Here is a 20,194-nt window from a genome sequence, read left to right as displayed (position 1 = left end):
CAGTTGTTTTTTCTTTGCTGGATACGGGGCGTTATTTATTTATTTACTTACTTACCTACTCCTTTCTCTTTGAACGGTGGAAAAGCAATATCGGGCGAATTTAAGGCTTGGCCCCAGATCTGAGCGGCTAGTGGGACCGGGGGCCTTGCCTTCCCAGCGCTCGTCTCGCCTGTAATTGCCTCCAATTACGGTTTAGGGCCCGCTGGAGGGGGCCAGCGCCCGCGCCCAGCTCCCACTGTTCATAAACGCGCGCCCCGTACCCCCGCCCACGCCGCCAGACAACGGGCCCAGACAACGGGGCTCTTACTATAGAGCACCGAGCGCACATTTCCTACAAGGTTGGTGGGCCCCGATTTACTGCCTGCCAGGTGCCAACACATCCCGCACACCGGCGTCTGCTCTTATGCAGTTACAGTACGGTTCAGGAAATAAAAGTTATGGTTTTAAACATAAAAATACATTTGTAAAGATATCGTGCAATCAAAATGTTTTTTTTAATATAGTATATTTTAATTGTTTTACATGAAGAACTGATAAAACAGATACTATGATTTCATGCCTATGCTATTCAGTAGAGTTTTTTTTTTTGTTTAATCCTGAAAGTTTTTGCGTACTAGAGTACTGGGTGTTCTTCATTTGGACTGTTTGTTGTGCAACTAACGTGAAATATTAGTATTTCATATTTTTAACCAATCAGCTGCAACCATTTAGTGGACTGCCAATCAGAAGTGAACTTCCATACAAAATGGTCGAGACCTCCTGCACTCATATTTAGAAATGACATACCTTTTAAAAAAGAAGTTCTGTTTATAAATTTAAAGAGTGCCATAAGTATATGTTTATCTTGTGCCTTAAACAGCTTAAACAACACTTAAATAACATATCAAAGGGTAAACCCCAGGCAGGGCAGTGTTGTTGTATCCTGGAGCATGGATTTCATGGTACTTTCCAACAGCCGTTCTTGTGAAAAACCCTTCTGTACTCATGGGGCCACAGACCGGAGATGCCAGATTAAAACCGAAAGTGGGCAGAACAGTGACGCGGTCTGGAAAGCGAGGAGCTCATTCTGGAGCAGGAACGGGGCGATTCTGCATCCCGCGCACTTCCTGTAGCTCAGGCGTCCCTCCTCCTCCTCCTCCTCCTCCTCCTCCTCGCGGGTCTGTTTAAAGAACACGTCCCGACGACCACCCCGGGGCCGGACGCCGCGACGTCGCGCCCCGAGGACGAGCGAAGAACAAAGCCGGGACATGGCAGCCGCGTGAGATTTATGATCCTTTAATTAATGTCAAATGTTTACAAATGGGAAAGACACGTACCATTTTTTTTTTTTTTTGAGAATATACATGACACATCTGACACAACCACCTTGTGCAATTTGTCTTCTTTCTTTGGGGGGTGGGGGGGGGGTGGGGGGGTTTGGGGCAGGTGAAATTAATTCTCCAGGAGCAGTAATTACGGGGGGGGGGGGGAGAAAAGGGGCCGCTGATGTCCCTCCGCTCCGAGCAGAAGGAAGAGGGGGACGACGTCCGCGACTGAAGCGGCTTCGCGCAGAGCAGACAGCTCACAGGAAGGAGCGCTAAGGTCGAGCCGCTGTCCATCCGGACCGAACGCGTCTGGAAATGTCAGCGTGGGATACGGACGGCACACGTCGGGGAGCGTTTGCACTACATTTGGGGGCTCGCACAAAAAGCGTTCTACAAAAAACAGAAAGCAAAAGAGAGAGCATCGGGCGTCCGTATCTCCTGATGTGAAACATACACCTTTACCAGGGTCCACAACATAACACTTTACATTGTGTCAGGACTATTTTCCAAGCCTTTCAAACATGCTCTGGTGACTCGAAATGTCCCAACTTTTCAGATAACGCAATCCAGTCACAGCATGGTTCGTTAAAAGATAAGGAAAACATCACAGCACTGTGAGAGATCTTGATATTTTCCACAGACGTTATTGGGCAGTCACTGTAAAGTAGCATCTAATCCACAATGGGCAGATATTCTTAGGAAACCCAGACTTGAGACACAAAACCAACAGGCAGTAAAGCACAATTCAAAAGGGGCAATTTCAGTTAGCAAAGCAGTTGGTGGAGAGAAAAAAAAAAATTCTTTAAATACACTCCATTTTAGATCAATATAATAAGGTAGGACAAAGCACCTGGCTTAGCTGAGTATCACATCTGAACAGCTGTGTTACAACCAAGGCCGTCAATATTGCTTCCTCGACGCTTGTCGATGTTCCCGTTAGTTTTTTTTCCCTGGAAAAACGCACACTAACTCTGCGCAAGAAAATGACACTGCTTCAGGAAGTGTTATAGGCCTGGGGGGGGGGGGGGGGGGGGGGGGGGAGCTAGACTGAGAGAGCGAGTCCTAACCAGAGCTCTTCTCTGTTTTTGGGGGGGTGGGGTGGGGGTGGGGGGGATACACGGTACAGTGGGCCGTCTGTCTTTTTTCTGTAGACTACAGGCTGCAGACTACAAAGAGTTTTCCCTGGGCCTTCGGTTTCAAGATTTTGCAACCTAACAGCAAAAAACATCTGGACAGACTTCACAAAAACACTTCTCAGCTGAGGCTTTTTTTCTTTTTTTTTTTCTTTTAAAAGAGAGATTAACATGTGAATGTACCATACATAACAAGAGTGCAATTTAAAAAAGAAAAAGAAAAAGGAAAAAAAAAAAAAGGCAGTTGAGGGTGTTTTATACAGACGGGGGAAAAATCAAGAGCGTTAAAACAAACTTCGCTTTAGCTTTCAAACTTTATATTCAAATAAAAAAAACATGTACACCACCTAATCCTTGGAATACTATTTTGAGTACTTTATTACCATGACATCTCCCTGTACAATGACATTTAACTTCAACCTCAAGAAGACAACAGGTTTAAAAATACAGAATTTTCTTATCCGCCATTTTAAATGTCCTCCTTTGCTCCTGCTCTCCACGCTGTCCCAAACAAAAACTTTAATACATACTTGTGTGTGTGTGTGTGTGTGAGTGCGTGTGGGCGCGTACATTGGTGAGAGTGTACGTGTGTGTGTGTGTGTAAGTATGCGTCTGAACTCTATGCCATTTATACACAACATTGTAAACATACACAGACTATATTACATGTGCTCGCACTTCCTCTACGTGTTGATTCTGCGCTTTTTGAATTTTGGTTGAGTAACTTCACTAGAACACCACAAGCAAGGAAGAAACAAGGAAGGAAGCGGCGCGTGGAGAGGGGTTCCCAAAGTCCTCGTGAGGTCGTTGGTTTTGGTCGAGAGCTCGGGAGCCGAGGTTTGTTCCCTGCTGGTCTCCTCGCCGGGGGGGGGGGGGACAGGACAGGGAAGGGGGCGGAGCTCAGAGGCTAACAGTCTGGTTTGTCCTGGAAGGGGAGGGGCTTCACCATGACAGCACCGGCTGGAAACGCCTCCTTGGAGCCGCGGCGAGTTCGTCGGCACAGAGGAACAAAGCCGGGAGAAAGGGGGACTTCATGTGTTCACATTTCGGGGGGCAACAACTGGACAAAATGGACTCGAGTGGAGAAGACCAAAAACACAAAAAAGTGCCCAGTAATTTAACTGCTACAAGGGGGCAGCTGTGACGGAGGTCAGGGAGGGGGCGGTTTCCAGGTGAGGGGGGGGGGGGATGTCAGGTTGGGGGGCGCGCTCAGAGGAGTACGGGTTACACGGAGTCTGTGGGTGCTGGTCCTACGCCTGCCTTTCCACAGTCACCCCCTGAAATTTACTTTGTACAGACCAGAGTCCTGTCTCCATTTAGTCTCGAAAGGCTTCTTTTTAAAAAAAAAAACAAACAAACAAAAAAAAAAAGAATCCATGCCACTCCCAAAAAAAAAAAAAAAAAGATCTCAAATACACTGACAGCAAACAGCAATATAAACTGGATGGAGAGGATGGGAGAGTGGGGTTTGGGGGGGGGGCCCGCCGACCGCCGACCGGCGTCTTCCTCACAAGTAGACGCGCCTGAGGTCCCCCGGCGACGTGATGGTGTTGCATTGTGGGCAGAGTTTCTTGTTTCCCTGCAGGGGGGGAAGACGGGACACTCGTAAATGCGCACGCTAGGCTCAGCCCTCAGCCCAGCGAAATGAGCCCCTCTGTATGCAGCTCAGCGCCCCTCCGCAGCACAGGGCCGTTCCCCCAGACCGTCACAGGCTCCAGCCCAGACTGAGACTGTCACAGGCCACTCGGCTTAATGGCTACTGCGTGCGTTTGTGTGTGTGTGTGTGTGTGTGCGTGTGTGCGTGTGTGTGGGGGGCAGGGGCTTCTATGAATACAAATGGCTGCGATTTTGTATCATCTTGAAGCCATTTCGGGTGACAGAATGGAATGGCTCGAAACACAGGACGGAACAGCGCCCGCTGAATCATCTCATTCAGTACCAAGCAAGCTGCCAAACCTAACTGCCAATTCTTTTGAATGAAACCAAACCAGTTGGCAACAGTGACCGGTATGCAGCTGGTTTTGTCCCAGCATGCCTTTCACCAGGCCGATGATGACATAAAGCCCCATTTCTGCACGCCAGTCACGTCTCAGAACTGAAACACTTTAAAACCTGAACCGGGAATTCAAAAGTAAAATTTTAAAAAGTCATTCTGAAATTTATTTAAATTTAATGGTGCACTCCCTAATCCTTTTCTGTATCAATATATGCCTTGAGCACATCCCTTTCACTCTAGATATGGTTAAAAATGTATGGCTAGTCACTAAAAGTCATTAATTAACAAACTAGTGAACAACGCCAGATAAATATACAGGGTCAGGGGACACATTAACTGGAGGTGGCTTCCAACTCTCATCCACAGCGTCACAAATGTACCAGTTGTTCTGGAACACTCTACCAGCCGAACACACCCGTGGTCTGAAAGCGCAGGCAGTGAAGGGATCACAGCGGGACACCTGTAACATGCTGCAGGGAGCTCGTTAAAGCTAAATTGGGCAGTCGACGTGGCCACGCTGAAACAGGCGCGCTCAGGACGCCTAATGGGCATCAAAGGCCCCCTGGGCGTGAGGAACCCTCGCCCTCTTCCAGGAGTCCGCTGCGTGCGTTTGAATCTCTGCCACCTTCAATAACGCCCCGCTGAGATTAAAGGGTGAAGCGCACTGCCAGGGCCTGTGTGGTCCGCCCGCCACACAGTCTGCCAGCCACCGCGGGGCGCTCAGCCAGGGTGCTTAGTGAGCAGATACTACACACCCACCAGATACTTCACTTTGAATTCCTAACATCGCCAACACGTGACTGGACGCTCTGTCCTGGGGCACGTCGGTGAACATTCATGAGCTGCAATATACAGCAGCCCTGATAGCTTGTCAGCAAGCAGATCTTCCTGTAGTTAGGAAGCAGAATGGAAAGAAGGACAGCAGGAGCTAACCTTCTGGCTTGGCTATCGAATCAATGATACAACAGTCCATCACCCCAGACATCGAACATTCTAAGGGAGAAATTCGCTATGGGAGGGTGTTGCCAGTTTGAACCCGGAGACTGTGGAGCGCTCCTAGAGGAATCTGCGCAGGTGGGTTAGAATGCGGGGGACGTGCGCGCGCTTGTGTGCTGAGCAAACAGAGGCGCGGATCACGCCCCCAACGGCCGCAGCCGCCATGAACTCCGGAGCGGTGGTCGCCCGGACGACCTTTGCACAGGATCAGACACATTGATGGACTGAACCTCAGACACTGGAGGTTATTCACAGCCAGCCGAGCCAGTCTATTGGCTGATATAACCCTGGCGATCGTGGCTCCTCCCACAGGGGCCCTGGGGTGTGTGCGAGGGGGCGCGGGCGGAATTTTGACGGTGGGTTAACAGCGGACGGGTGATGGATGAGGTAGCGGGTGTTTGACCCAGCGTGTGTAAAGGGGAGGGGGCTGGTTTGGGTTGGGTTTGGGGGGGGTGTAGGGGGGTTTGGGACAGGGCTCACTGGGAGAAGTGTATAAATCCCGTTCCCTCTGACACCTGTTCGCGAAACAGCGGCGGCTCCAACCTGCTCGCCCCGCCCGGGGGTCCTCGAGCGCTCGCCAACTCTGGCGCCCGGGCGCTAAGAGGATTTGGGGCCGCGGCGCGGTCGCCCGCGCCCCCCCGAAAACGCGCCGGGGTGTCTGGGAGAGGCTCGGCCCGGGGCGGGGTCAGAGCGGAGAGAGAGACAGAAACGGTTTCTCCGCTCGGCCTCCCACAGGAGGAGGAGGGCATTACATTACATTACAGGCATTTAGCAGACGCTCTTATCCAGAGCGACTTACACAACTTTACAAAGCATTTTTACATTGTATCCATTTATACAGCTGGATATATGCTGAAGCAATGCAGGTTAAGTACCTTGCTCAAGGGTACAACGGCAGTGTCCTTACCCGGGAATCGAACCTACGACCTTTCGGTTACAAGTCTAGTTCCTTACCCACTGTGCTACACTCCGTCCTAGTCCTAGAGCGCGCTCAGAAACACCGCGGCTGAACACCAGAGCGTCCCGCCGACACGCCCTGAACACCAGAGCGGTGCTGACGCGTTCTGAACACCAGAGCGCAGCCCAGACCGCTGCGAGGATCGGGATTGGGAAGCCTTGTATAATGCCCGGATCAACCGTCAGCAGCCGGGGGGAGAGTCTGATGTTCATAAACGGCCGAAGTTAAAGACTCTTCTGCCTGGTTTCAGCGCTAAAATGCACCACACTCCCGCACGTACCCCCCTAACCCCCCCTCATGCGGCCTCCATGCTCGGACCCCCACCCCATTAAAGAGGTGACGGTCCTCCCCCCTCTGTGTAAAACAAAGGGGGGGGGTGGGGTTTACCTGATTTTAATGAGAGCGGGGCGCGGCCCTGGGCCCTCACATTGCGCGCCAGCCGCCGCTAACACCGCTAACACCGCCGCCGCGCTCTATTAAACTGGCGAGGGAGGGAGGGGGGGGCGGCGGTAACCAGGTTACGCACGTTTCCTTTGATCAGGACACGGGGAGCCCCGCCGCGCGGCTTTAATGCCGCCTCCGGGGGGCGCTGTAATGGCTCCATTAGCACGCGCGGCTGCTGCTGCGGCGGCGGGCGGTGAGGCCCCTCCCACCCGCCAACCGCCACCCGCCACCCGCCACCCTCCCCCTTCCAAACAGTGGGCTTCTGTGATTAAGGAAAGGGGGCTTATTTAATGTGTGTGTAAGGGAGCGGGGCTGGGGAACAGATGAGCGCTCTCTCTCTTATTAATCGCCTCCGTGTGTCCCGGCAGAACGGGCAGTAACGCACGTGCGCACCCCTGGGGGCACAGGACAGGGGGGGCTACTGAAACACAAAACCAAAAAAGAGGCGAGACTCCAGCCAAGAGGCGGGCAGCACACTTGAGGATTTCTATTAAGCGTCTGGATGTGTTAGGGGGCTATTGTTAAGGGGCTGGTGTTAGGGGACTGGAAGTGAGAGTGCTGATTATAACCTCTTCCTGGGGTAACTCCAGAGCCAGATCCCTTTCACTGGCTGTGTGCAGACCCCCCAATCCCCCGCCCCACCTACCCACCACACACACACACACACACACACCATTACACTAATGTAGTGTTACAGGAATTTGCATGTATAGCCGCGTTTCCACCGCAGGAACTATACCCCGGAACTAGGAACCTTTTGAGGAACTCAGTGCGTTTCCACCGCAGGAACTAGGGTCTAAATGTAGTTCTGGGGGCTTTGTTTTACCCCCCAAAACGTTCCTGCTCGGGGGGTAGTACTTTCCGAAAGTACAGGAACCTTTTGGGTGGAGCTTGCAGCGCTGAACATTTCTGATTGGTCGAGTACTCGTAGCATTTGTGTTGTATTTATTTTCCGCCATTACCCGCCATGTTTGAAAATATGCAGCGGCAAACCAATTTATTTTCATAATAACTTCAAATCAAACTTGTATGTTATGCGGCGCAGTAGCCTACTTTTGGTTATAGCCTGTCAACGTCTTGGAATTATAACGTGTGCTCTTCTGTTCTTTTCTTGCTTTAGTATTCGTTTTATACAATGCTAAGCATTCGTTCTGGGACAGCATATTACGTAGGCTACCAAAACATTCAAACGGATTAATTCGGTTGCTGAATATTTTCTTCCGGATTTTCTTTGTTAGCCCGTTGTAATTGACTCAAAACGTTTGATACAGTTATGTGAGGTATGCGGTAGTTCTGCATAATTAACATTGGTGATACAGTACAAGCAAACTGGAAATCACCTTCCGCACTTTTTATCCGGGTAAAATAACAGGTTAATTCTAGTAATCTTCCCTTTAGCTTTTTCAGACTGCCGTAATTTTACTCAATTTTACTGCCATTTTTCAATTCCACGAAAAGACCAGGAAGACTATGGACTAATTTATGGTGCATGGTTCGCATCTGGACGGCACACTTCGCTGCTCGGCTAGCAGTAACTTCGAAGGAAAGCAAACGGTGGCTGTACCACTACTAATTTACATTTTCACGCAAGTCCGAGTTTTCGTTCTATTCTTGTCATTTTGCCATTAGCCTATATGGAATTGACGACGAGAAAGTAATCAAACAGCAAATTGTTTACAACGTGTGCATGTTTTCTGCTGTTAATGAATGTGTTTGAGAGGATATATGAAAATCAATAAAAACAAAAGTAACCATATATAGTCATTGTTGGTAACCCGTTGTATATAAGTGGAATAAACCCCTCCGGGCTGTCCCGGTTATTAGAAAATAATGTAGGCTACGTCGGTGGTAGTATGGGGTTACAGAAGAAATATGACAGATGGACCGACGACAACGTCAGTGGGCTAATTTGCCTAATCTTCGCGGTACTTTAGACCCCGGTGGAAACGCAGACAACCATTGGCTGAAGGAACCTTTTAGTTCCTGGTAAAGTAGTTCCTGGGACTGAAAGTTCCGGGTAATTTTGGTGGAAACGCGGCTTAAGTGGATGTAATATATATGAAACACCATATAATGTACTACAGAAGATTCAAATACATGTCACAGCCGGCCTTGATTACATAAGATGTGAATTAGCCCTTCATACCCCTTTGTGAAACTGTGCACGTGATAAAAGGGTGAATCGTAAGTAATGGCGCTGCATTACGCTAAACGGCCAGAGGGGGGCGGTCTTACCAGAGTCCGCAGCCAGCATTCCTCACAGTGAACGTGCCAGCACTGAATGGAGGCTAGGGGCATGGTGTAGGACTCCTGTCAAAGGGGAACCAGAAGATAGAAAGACAGAAAGAGAGAAAGAGAAAGAAAGAGAGAGGAAAGGGGAAAAAAAAAACAAACGTCGTTGATTTGATGCCGCGCGACAGGCCCCAACGCATGCTAACAACTCACGGTCACGGTCACGGTCACGGGCACGACACGGGGACGGGACGGGACCACAGAGAGAAGCATCCAGCACGAGCGCCAAAAAAAGCCACAGGCAGCCAGCAGCCGGTGGCCACGGCGGCACACAGAGGCTTACCCTCCGGGCCGGGAGCGTCCGCTTCCTCCCGCCGCAGCTGACTACGTAGCCTCTATACAAACAGTAAATGCTGAGCGGGAGGGGCTTGGCGCTCTCCCGCCGCTCGGGCTGCAGCCACGCCGGGCCCAGATTCTTGTCTTCAGCCCCTGTTTGGAAACGCTTCCTCTGGAAGGAATTCGAAGAGCGGCACTGAGCACAAGAATGTGGCGGCTGAAAGCAAACACACACACACACGTACACACGCACGGACACACAAGCACGTGCATACACACGCAGAGGACACAGGGTACACCCACGGGCACATGTCAAGAGACAGGTCGCTACGGGTTACCAGGTCGCTATGGGTTACCGGGTCGAGTTCCTGCTGAAGCAAGTTCTCGGCTTTCTCAGATTTATTCTGTTCTGAATTTTTCCTGTGAGTGTAATTTTTAATGGTGAATAATCGCTGCGTAATCACTTTTGGATGAACCCGCCATTTCTGTAGTTCTTTGGAGGAGCAATCTGGTTAATCCGTCGGTCTGAGATGTGATAGAGGTGCCTGCAATACACCAGGGGAACACCAGGAGGTGGTAGAGATCCACTGATGACCCAGGCCTGCTGAGCAGATGGTTTCTCATGTCTGGAGATTCATTCATGAATAAAAAACCCTGCTTTTGAAGGTTTTGTAATAAAAACTACGGCTTACTGGTATTTCTCGCGCTTTGAAGGGAATGCCAGGCTGTTGCAGTTTGGCAACGTCTTGGGGGATGAGCCAGTAGATCAGGGGTGGCCAACCCAGGTCCTGGAGAGCTGCAGGGTCTGCTGTTTTTCTTTTTTTTTTTTACTCAGCATTTAATTGATCAATTAAAGCAGTCAATTACACAGATAACTCATCGCACCTGGTTTCTTTGGTCTAAGTGGCTGTTGTACTTTAGGTGAAAACAAAAACCAGCCAACCCCGCGGCTCCCCAGGACAAGGGTTGGCCCCCCCCTGCACTACTGCAGTAGACCCTTGCCAGGCATTCAGACGGACACTCCATCCAACTTTCAAATTGCTCACGACTCACAACAGACCCAGAGGGACAAGAGAAGGGTCCTGTGTCAAGGTGCAAAGATGATGGAAGATCTGAGATGGCTGCTGTCCACTCAGATGTTGGTGGTTTCCCGAAAAAGGGTCCACAGGAATTAGTCGGCGGGGCCTTTAGTCCCCTTCATAACGCTTACATTCTGCAGGCAGAGGCAGCCGCGCTTTCATATGGCTCAGAAATACAGGCCCCGCGGCGCGCGGGCCAAGCCAAGAAGGACTCAACAGGAAGACTCTGCCGTCTTTTCAAGTTTCAACAGCAAACCTTCCAGCCTTCACACACCGTCTGTCTCTCTCTCTCTCTCTCGGCCTGAATGAGAATTCCACAGCCTGCACAGAAAACACGGCTCACTCGCTGTGCAAACTCTGGGTCTCCATGTCTGCATGTTGTCAGACATTAATCATACTTTTCCCATCGTGACAAAGCCCCACTTGGAGTGAAGTGTAATTTGGTTCAAAAGCTGAGCTGAGGGATTTTAGCTCACACAAGTACTGAAAAAAAAAAGAAAATGTTGGTCTTCACTCCCAAGCACTGCTTTGAGTTTTCTGATTTTAGAGTAGAGAAAATGGCAGTTAAAGAGCTCAGGATTTAAACGTGGCTCTTGGCGTCGTGTAGAAAAGGCTGTTGCAGGCTGTGAGAGGAGTTAAACTGTGAAATCTCAAAGTCTGCCCACGGGCTCATCCTGCAGGCCTCATCTGAACAGCGTCAGTCATCGGTACCGTTAGCATGCTGAGGGCCCTCCGACTGTGCTGCTTTTACACATGAACGGCCGCCATTCGGGCTCTAGTATCGCACAGAGAGAGACAGAACGGTCGCCATTCGGGCTCTAGTATCACACAGAGAGCCACAGAACGGCCGCCATTTGGGCTCTAGTATCGCACAGAGAAACAGGCAGAATGGCCGCCATTCAGGCTCTAGTATCGCACAGAGAGACAGGCAGAATGGCCGCCATTCAGGCTCTAGCATCGCACAGAGAAAAAGACAGAACGGCCGCCATTCGGGCTCTAGTATCGCAGAGACAGACGGACAGAAGCATAGGCGTGGACAGAAAGACGAGCACTCAGACGGTTTAACACACACAGGTAGAATAGAGAAGGGATTCTTACCATGCAGATTAGACACTTATATCGGTCCCCTCTGAGGATCTGCTTCTCCAGCTCCCGAATGCGGGCCTTTAGTGCTTCTAAAGTGGTCGCGGTCGAGTCCTCCGTGATCCTGCCGGGACAGAACACCAGTTACAGGACGTCCAATTTCATTCACAAAATCATCTCATGAAACCATAATCCTGTTGTTGTGAATTCCAGAGAGGTTTGTATCACACATCCACAGAAATTTGTGTAGTTAGTTAGTGCGTGTATAATAGCCCCACTCTTCATGTAACCGTTATGTGACATGCATATTCAGAAGATTTACAGGCTTTATACAGCGCATAAGTAGTGTTCAATAGAGACTGGCACTGTAAGTAGTGCTCAGTAGAGACTGCCTCTGCATGAAGTGTTCAGTAGAGACAGGCTCTGTAAGGAGTGTTCAATAGAGACTGGCTCTGTAGGGAGTGTTCAGTAGAGACTGACGTTGCATGAAGTGTTCAGTAGAGACAGGCTCTGTAAGGAGTCTTCAGTAGGGATGGGATCTGTAAGGAGTATGCAGTAGACTGACTCTACAAGAAGTGTTCAGTACAGTAACTCCGTAATAAGTGTTCAGTTTACTAATTTTGTAAGGAGTGTTCAGTAGAGACACGGTCTCTGTAACAAGTGTTCCACAGAGACTGGATCAGTGAAAAGGCTTCAGTAGAGACTGGTTCTCTAAGAAGTGTTCAGTAGAGATAACCTGTGAGCGCAGCTCAGTACGTGAGCACAGCGCGTTCAGCGCTGCTGGGGCCTCTCCCTGACCCCGGAATAACAGCTGTCGCCTTCCCGCCGCTCTCCAACCCCTTACTAAATTTTCCCTGATTAATGCCCCCCTGCTAGTAAATGTATATTTAACACTGTCTCCAGCATATGAACTTGCAATAACTAAATCAATACCCCCCGCCATCGATTGTCGGACAAAGCAGCTGGCGAGATGCTTATGGTGATCGGGTGATTTTCCAGCCAGATGGAGCACTGATCTACAGTCCCCTATTGATCCGCCATCGCCCCGCCGCTCTCTGATTAGCCGCCATGCCGTTCCGCACGCTAGCTTTTTACTACCTGCTCGCGCTCCGTGACGAGATGGAGGGGAAAGCCGGCGAGCCCCCCCCCCCCCGACCGGGACGGGCACGCGGCTACGAGCCAGCCAATCAGGGCGGACACCTTAAAGCTGGAGAACTGCACTCATACAAGCCAGCCTTCTCTGAAGGAGATGGAGCGAGGCTGCATTCTGTCAGAGAGGTCCTGCGGTCCCCCCCCCCCCCCCCCCCCCCGGTCCCATTCGCGGACGCGCCGCTCCCCGAAGTCGCGACGCAAAATGGCAGAGCCCTCCCCGAGGCCGGCGGGACAAAATGTCAGGTCGCCGGTCCTCCAGGGCGGACGCACAAACAGACGTAACCCGCGACGACGCGGACCGCATCGCTAAAGCTCTCCGTGCGTTTCATCAGGAGCGCAGGACCGCGCCCCGCGGAACACAACCAATCACCTTTCATTAAAGTGACGGGCGACGGCGGTCTCCCCGTTGCCTATAACGTGCCCCCCCCCCACCCTGAAAACCAATATCTGCTCTTACGCTAACCCGCGCCGCCCCGTCCCGCAATTTACTCACTGGTCCCCCCGAAAACACCGCCACTGAACCCGCCATTTCTCAGTGAGCGCCATTAGCTAAGGGACATTAATTAGAAAAAAATAATTACATAAAGTATTCCTCAGGGAGGGAGGGGAAAAAAAATTAATTATGAGAGCGGGGACGGTCTTGTGTGGACGGCGGGGTCCTGCGTGTGATGGAATCCATTAACACCGATACGCTGTAATTACTGCATCCCGGAACCATCGCGTGCGTGTGCGCGCGTGAGGGGGGGAGCCATTTGTCAACGCGCGACTGAAGGATGTCTTGGGGGGGGGGGGGGTAGGGAGCTTCTTTTGTGTTTGGCCCAGACCGATGGTACACCTGTCACCTAACTGCCAAGCCTAATCACGGAGGCGTGAGAACACACACACACTCCATTAGGGCCCCTGACTCAGACACACACACTCACACACACACACACACACTCACACACACACACTCACACACACACACACACTCACACACACACACTCACACACACACACTCACACACACACACTCACACACACACACACACACACACCTCACACTTAAAATACTGGAAGAGGCTGTAGGAAAGCCAACAGTGGAGTTGAAGCTAGTCTTAGATAAAGGGACTTTCCTCAATGGCTACCAATGGTGGCACCATGGAGATCACAGACATGCACTACAGTGAATTTGCCTGGTTTCCAATCGCATTCAAAGCTATTCCTGCCATTTACCAAACTGCACTTACACATCTTATTTTGAATTCCCTTTTAAGTGGTTTATTATAATAACATTTTAATGTTTTAATTTTAATATATATATATATCAGCTATTTGTTAAATGTACATCACCAAAGATTCTGTGATAACATTCTGAATTAGCGCTCTCAGTACCTCACCAACCCCCAATCAGATCCACCACATTACACCTCCCTCCACAGCTGGGGGCGTTCGAGCAGCTGTTTCGCCCCCGCGGCGATGCGTGAGGGATGCGATGCGTTCGCCCCCGCCCCTAATGCCCGAGGGATCCAGGTTATTAACCAGCTCCTTACGGGAGGGTACCGCGGGGGGGGGGGGACGGGGGGGGGGATTTTTAGCGGCTGACCTCACACGCTCCCGAACACGCGCCGCACCGTTAAAAAGGCGGTGAGACGCCGGGGCGGGGTCCTTGGCCAATGACAGAGCAGGGCCACTACCCCCGAGTCCAATCAGCGCCCCTGTCTGTAATCCTTTTACATCGGCCCTTGTTTGCGAGGAGCTCGTAAAAAAGCATTTAGCGCTGATTAGCGTGCTCGCTTACGGAGCCGCGGCCGCACTGTCCCCTGCGCTCTGCGCTCTGCGCTCTGCACTCCACGCTGGGCGCGGTGGAAGCTGCCGGACTTTACGGGGTTCATAAATCACCGCTGGTCCGCCGCGACGGGCAGCGCAATAAGTAAACTTTTCCCGTAAACAAAAAGCCAGCCTCCCACTCCAGCTTTTTTTCTTTTTCTGATGAATATTCATCGCTCAGGGATTTATAGCAGGCCGCATTCCGAATGTAATCTCATTTCCTGAAAGGGGGGGGGGGGGCTTTCATTTACACCAATCAGGAGGAGCAGGTAACCCCCCGTTTATGTGGACCGGTTTGTTAGGCGTTCAAGCAAAGAGGGGAGATGAGGTGATGTCACTGCCCTGGGATGCATTCTCATCTACACTGAGACTCAGGGCTGACAGACTGGGCCAAGGATGACAGTCTTGTGATTCAATGGCAGTCCGAGTCTCTAGAACAGAGTTTGGTTTGAACGGGCAACAGGCGCACAGTTCCCCCTCTTCACCTCATACTGAGTCCAGTGGGTACACAAGGTGGGGGGGCACAACTCCTGGGAGTGCCCTTACAGGACAGTGAATCGCCTCTGCACACCTTCTCTTCAACAACACCGGGAGCTCTGAGAGTCAAGCCCAAACTTTAAACCCATTACAGACCTTTCAGAATAAATAAATAAATGAATGAATAAAATCTCCCGTCATATCCCTAAAGCCAGCCTAAAGAAGGCCCGGAATCCCAGCGGATTTAGCGTTCTATTAGCATCGGACGTCCTCTCGGAGCAACGAGGTACGCCCTGCTGTCCTGCTGTGGATGTTTTTGGGCATCAGAGGGCCGAGGAGGCGTGAAATCTGACACGCGCTGCGGGCGTGGCGGGGTCCGGCGGGCGCAGAGATCCGATACGGTGAAACAAAGAGGCAGCCGCGGCGCGGCGCGAACGCGCGATGCTAATCTGGCGCTATGATGCTAATCTGGTGCTACGCCGCCGCCGCTCACCTCCCGTCCGTCTCCATCAGCCCCTGATCCTAATCTGCGCTGTGCGGCGCTCTGGCCAGCGCTCCCCGCTCCTCTCTGAGCTGCCGGGACTGAGAGAGAGGCGCCTGAGAGCTGCCTGCCTGCTCCTCAATCTCTGGACCCCGGAGGCTAACCCTGCGGCTGCTAACCCGGTGTACGCTAAGGCTGCGTCTGCTAACCTGGGGCCACGAAACCCACGTCTGCTTAGCCCACGTCTGCTAGTCCTGGAACGTAGTTGAGCTGCATCAGATCCGTGCAGTTCTGCATCGATGCCGACTAACAGCTACTTTAGGAAATGGCAGTGCCAGACTGCCATACTGCATTTAACCTTCTTCACTGTAGAAAATCGGAATCTGAAGTGCTGAATTTGAATTTTTTGGTTCACAGTTTTAAAACTCAAAGGACATTTAAAAAGACAACAGGCGCTGTTAAAAGTCCACGAGAGTGTATAATTACGTTTACGTTAGATTGATCGCACCAAGCCAACTCTATGATTAAGCTGTATTATTTTAGCGAGAACTCTTGCTACGTTGCAGTGGCCCTCTAGTGGCGAAACGTCATTACTACCAGAGCTATTCACTCACTCGGTGAGCGAGTGGGAACTACTGTTTCTACGGCCACTTCCTACCGCCAGTCACAGCCAAAAGCCAGCTGACACCTCTTAATGAAGATGGAGCCCTACAGGAGGACAGGAAGAAGACTGAGACGCAGGGCTGGATACAGCTTTAGAATAAAGGGGCCCATCTTTCACAGTAGTTTCTGGGAGATGGAGCGATGGGAGAGGAAGCCAGGGAGGAGGGGAGTGAGTGAGGGAGGGAGGGAGGGAGGGAGGGAGGGAGGGAGGTTGAGATTCATCATTTAGAAATTGAGGACAGATTCAATTATTCGCCGAGCCACATCGAAATCTCGGCCATTTTTTTCAAGCCGAGCACGAAATTTAGCGGCAATCACGCAGCTGGCACAGGAAGTCTCATTCATCTTGTGGGGAAAGAGCAGGGGCCACAGAACAAGCCCAGGATGAGGAGATCATTAGACACCTGGGATACCACACAGACGCACACACACACAGAAACACGCACGCACGCACGCACACACACACACACACACACAAACAGACACACACACCTTAAACACACACTTCACTGACTCCCGGCAGCTTTTTTCAAAGCACTGAAAATATTTTTTTCTCACTCTCAGTGTTTTAAAAAAGCCTTTCACACATCTGAAAAACAAATGTAAGCCCATTTTTTTGCAACTCTACCATATGGACTAACTTTCGAAAATGATGCACACCAACCCAGCAAATGAGAAAAATAGTAAAAAATAAAAAATAAAAATGTTGGAGTTGCCAGCTTGTTTAAACTTTAATAATTTACAGTTTTCAGTATGGAAGCGGATTGTCAACAATACCTTAAAACACCATTGCGCTTCTGACAGGCTAAATGAAAATGGCAAATGCTGGACTTTCGGTCCCCACAACAAGGGTGTGTATTCTGCAAATATTTCTCTATTAAGACAAATAAAAACATAAAAGACACCTTTAACAGGTATATATATATAAGCAAACATGCATCCAAGACGATTAATGCCCCCCTCCTAAAAAAGATGCATCTGCAAGCGTGGTGCCATAAATCACCCCAAATCTGATTAATGATGTCATCGCGCGTCGATGTCATCACGCATTTATTTAGCCCTCCCATACATAATTGAAACATCGTGTCCAATCCGGCGCTGGATGGCGAAACCCGGGCTGACGTGGGAGGGGGGGGGGGGGGGCGGCGTACCTGAGACGGGGCACGGGACCGGGGGGAGAGAGGGGAGAGGGGATGCGGGACGGGGGGAGCCGGGCCCCGCTCGGGAGCGGCATTAGGGCAGATATTAAATAAAAGCGGGGGTGCGTCACGTCTGGGACGACTCTAATACCGCCGAACGGGAGCCCCCCCTCCCCAGGAGCCCCCCCCCCCGCTCCTTTGTTTCCTCTCTGTCAGACAGCGCGTGGCCACAGTGAGTCATGCCCCTGCAGGCTAAAACACTTAGAGCCCCCGCACCGTTCTGCAGGGACTCTGAGCGGCTGGGGAGGGGGGACGAGGGGGGGGGCTCTGAGGGAACAGATGAATCAATCTGAGCTGTCAGGCTCCTGTAGTGGAAACGGTGGCCCCAGCAGTGATCACCACACACTGGAGCTTATCTACCACACACACACCTACAACACACACACATCTACAACACACATACACACACACACACACCCATCTACACACACACACCAACAACACACCTATCTACACACACACATATATGCACACACTTTCACATACACAACCTCTCTCTCTCTCACACACACACACACACACACACACTTTTAACCCCCTCCAAACACCCTACACACCCCGGGCACACACGCGGGAGGGGGGCAGAGCGTGCCCACAGCGCGCTCACGGCCAATCAATAAATCCCCGGCCCTGCTGCTCATTTGCCATCCTTTATCCTGCCTGCTATTTAATATGGGCCTCACTAATTGTGGAGAAGGTGCCATTGATTCATTTAAATGACGCTCCCCAGGGTCAAACGGGGGGGGGGGGGGGGGGGCTGGAGTGTGGGGTAGGGGGGTAAGTGGGGCAGTGCGGGGGGGGAAAGGCCGGATTGGGGGCTTTAAATGTCTGTGGTCCTCTTACACGCTAAATGCTCCAAAGTGTGCGATACTGTTTCACAGGTGCACAGTTCGGGACCAGCTCCCTTTATCCCCCCAGCCGAGGAGGGCCAATGGAGCCTGAATGAAAATCGATGGAGGAAACGGCTTATCGGGAGCCGGACGGCGGGAAAGGGAAATCGCGCGACAATAAGCTAACGGCTTATCGCGGGCCCCTCGTTTACCGCCCCTCGTTTCGGGAGTGGCCCTACGAGGCGGGACCTGGAACGGTCGGGACCGCGCAAACGCTCGCTCGGTCAGCACTGGTTACGGATCCCCGGCCCGGTTAGAGGCCAACGGAGGATAAACGGAGCCGGAATGGAGGCCGGGCGGGGGGCAGCGGAGCGCAGTCGCCGACCTGTGGCCTGCAGGAGATGGGAGGATAAGCGGAGCCGGAATGGAGGCCGGGCGGGGGCGGTGGAGCGCAGTCGCCGACCTGTGGCCTGCAGGAGATGGGAGGGGGAGACGGAGCCGGGGACGGGGACGGGGACGGGGGGGGACGGGGACGGGGGGGAGCCGTGGCAGCGGCAGGCTCGCCGCGGTAACCGACCAAACAACACATTTGGCCCCCGTCCTCGCCCGGTCGCTGCGCTCTGACCCCAATTACCCGTTCGCCGGGGCCGCGGGGGCGCAGAGGGCCCGCGCCGGCTCCTGCACACCCCCGCCCCCCCCCCCTCTCCTGGAAATTGTTTTGGGCGCGCGCTTGTCAGCGAATATGGATGAGGACGGGGAGATGAGGGAATGAGGGGGTGCCCTTTAACTCGCTCAGGTTATTCAAATGTTATCCGCTGCAGGCGGCTGCCAGAGACCTCCCCCGCGGGGGGAGGGGCCTGTTCCCAGCGGCGACCGCCGGCTCTCGCCAAACTGGCAAAGGCTCCCTCTGCAGCGTGACGTTAACACAGGGTAGGCAATGCTCACAAACAGAGCACAAACAACAGACTGTTCAGCCCGTCCTTACTCAACATTCACCAATGCACTACACAGTACCTAGTGCACCATGTAATTACTAACTACACAGCACCTAGCAATCGCCATTTACTTACAAGCTAGGTGAGTATCTAGTGCTCATCATTTCCCTACACAGTAGACAGAATCTAGTACAGAGTATATACAGTATTTCATATATACATACTTCTTTTTTTGGCCTGAGTTCCATATGTAGCTACATAAAGTGACTCACAAAAGCACTTACACACAGGCTCAGCTGGTGAGCACAGTGGATGCCAAGCCATCGATACCACAACTGATAGCAGCAGTTAGCATGCAAACCTACAGCACACTGCTGAGTGCCACAAGAATAGATTGAGGATGCAGTGGCTGACCCAGAATGCTCAGGGGTGCGGGGGGCGGTGGAGAGGAGGGGGGGGGGGGGTGTTGTGGAACACCTAAAAGCAGGCGGGTGTTAAGATTCCTGTAGCGCTCTCTCCGGGTGTCAGGGAGACAGAGCGCTGCTGGGGATCGATAGCGGCAGACCCTCCCTGTGATCAAACCCCAGAATGAGGCGCGCTTCCTCTGCAGGCAGCACAGACGCCGGGGGGCGGGGGGGGGGGGGGGGGGGCAGACTACACAGAATGCATAATTTATGAGCCCAGCAAGCTTCCGCTCAGCGCCTGCCAATGAGGCTCCAGCTCGGACCCGCGCGGCGGGGTAGGGGTGCGAAGGGAACCGCGGGGCGGGGTAGGGGTGCGATGGGACCCGCGGGGCGGGGTAGGGGTGCGATGGGACCCGCGGGGCGGGGTACGGGCGGGATGGGAACCACGCGGCGGGATGGGGAAACGCGTCAGCGTTATTCTCCTCAAAGCAGCGTTCTGAAGTTCCTGATGCTTCCGCTGCGCTTCCATTAGTCTGAACATCCCCTCCAGGCAGCCTGGGTGAGCGTTTGTGCACAGGAAACATGCACACTGTGTGTGGGCATGTGAGGCTTTGAGTGTGGGTGTCTTAGCAGCACACATCTGCGTGTGGGTTTGTGTGTGTGTGTGTGTGTGTGTGTGTGTG

The 20,194-nt window shown here is 52.1% G+C and overlaps 1 protein-coding gene across 8 annotated transcripts in view; it reads right to left on the bottom strand.

The window, feature by feature from the left end:
• Positions 1-2,785: 2,785 nt before the first annotated feature.
• Positions 2,786-20,194, bottom strand: part of rnf220a (ring finger protein 220a) — a 181,345-nt gene continuing 163,936 nt past the window's right edge. For 4 of the 8 annotated variants that reach the window (XM_035423650.1, XM_035423651.1, XM_035423655.1 and 1 more), the window contains 4 exons: positions 11,577-11,685; positions 9,407-9,571; positions 9,067-9,141; positions 2,786-4,016 (listed from right to left, as the gene is read on the bottom strand). In XM_035423650.1, the coding sequence (XP_035279541.1) occupies positions 3,945-4,016; positions 9,067-9,141; positions 9,407-9,571; positions 11,577-11,685 (421 nt within the window). In that variant the 3' untranslated portion in view covers positions 2,786-3,944. The remainder of the gene's footprint in view (positions 4,017-9,066; positions 9,142-9,406; positions 9,572-11,576; positions 11,686-20,194) is intronic. The other 4 variants (XM_035423653.1, XM_035423656.1, XM_035423657.1 and 1 more) reach the window with 1 other exon arrangement.

The sequence above is a fragment of the Anguilla anguilla genome, chromosome 6, assembly GCF_013347855.1.
Source record: "Anguilla anguilla isolate fAngAng1 chromosome 6, fAngAng1.pri, whole genome shotgun sequence".
NCBI classification, from domain to species: Eukaryota; Metazoa; Chordata; class Actinopteri; order Anguilliformes; family Anguillidae; genus Anguilla; species Anguilla anguilla.
The sequence above is the reverse complement of the archived record's forward strand: the minus strand, read 5'-3'. Positions and strand labels throughout refer to the sequence as shown.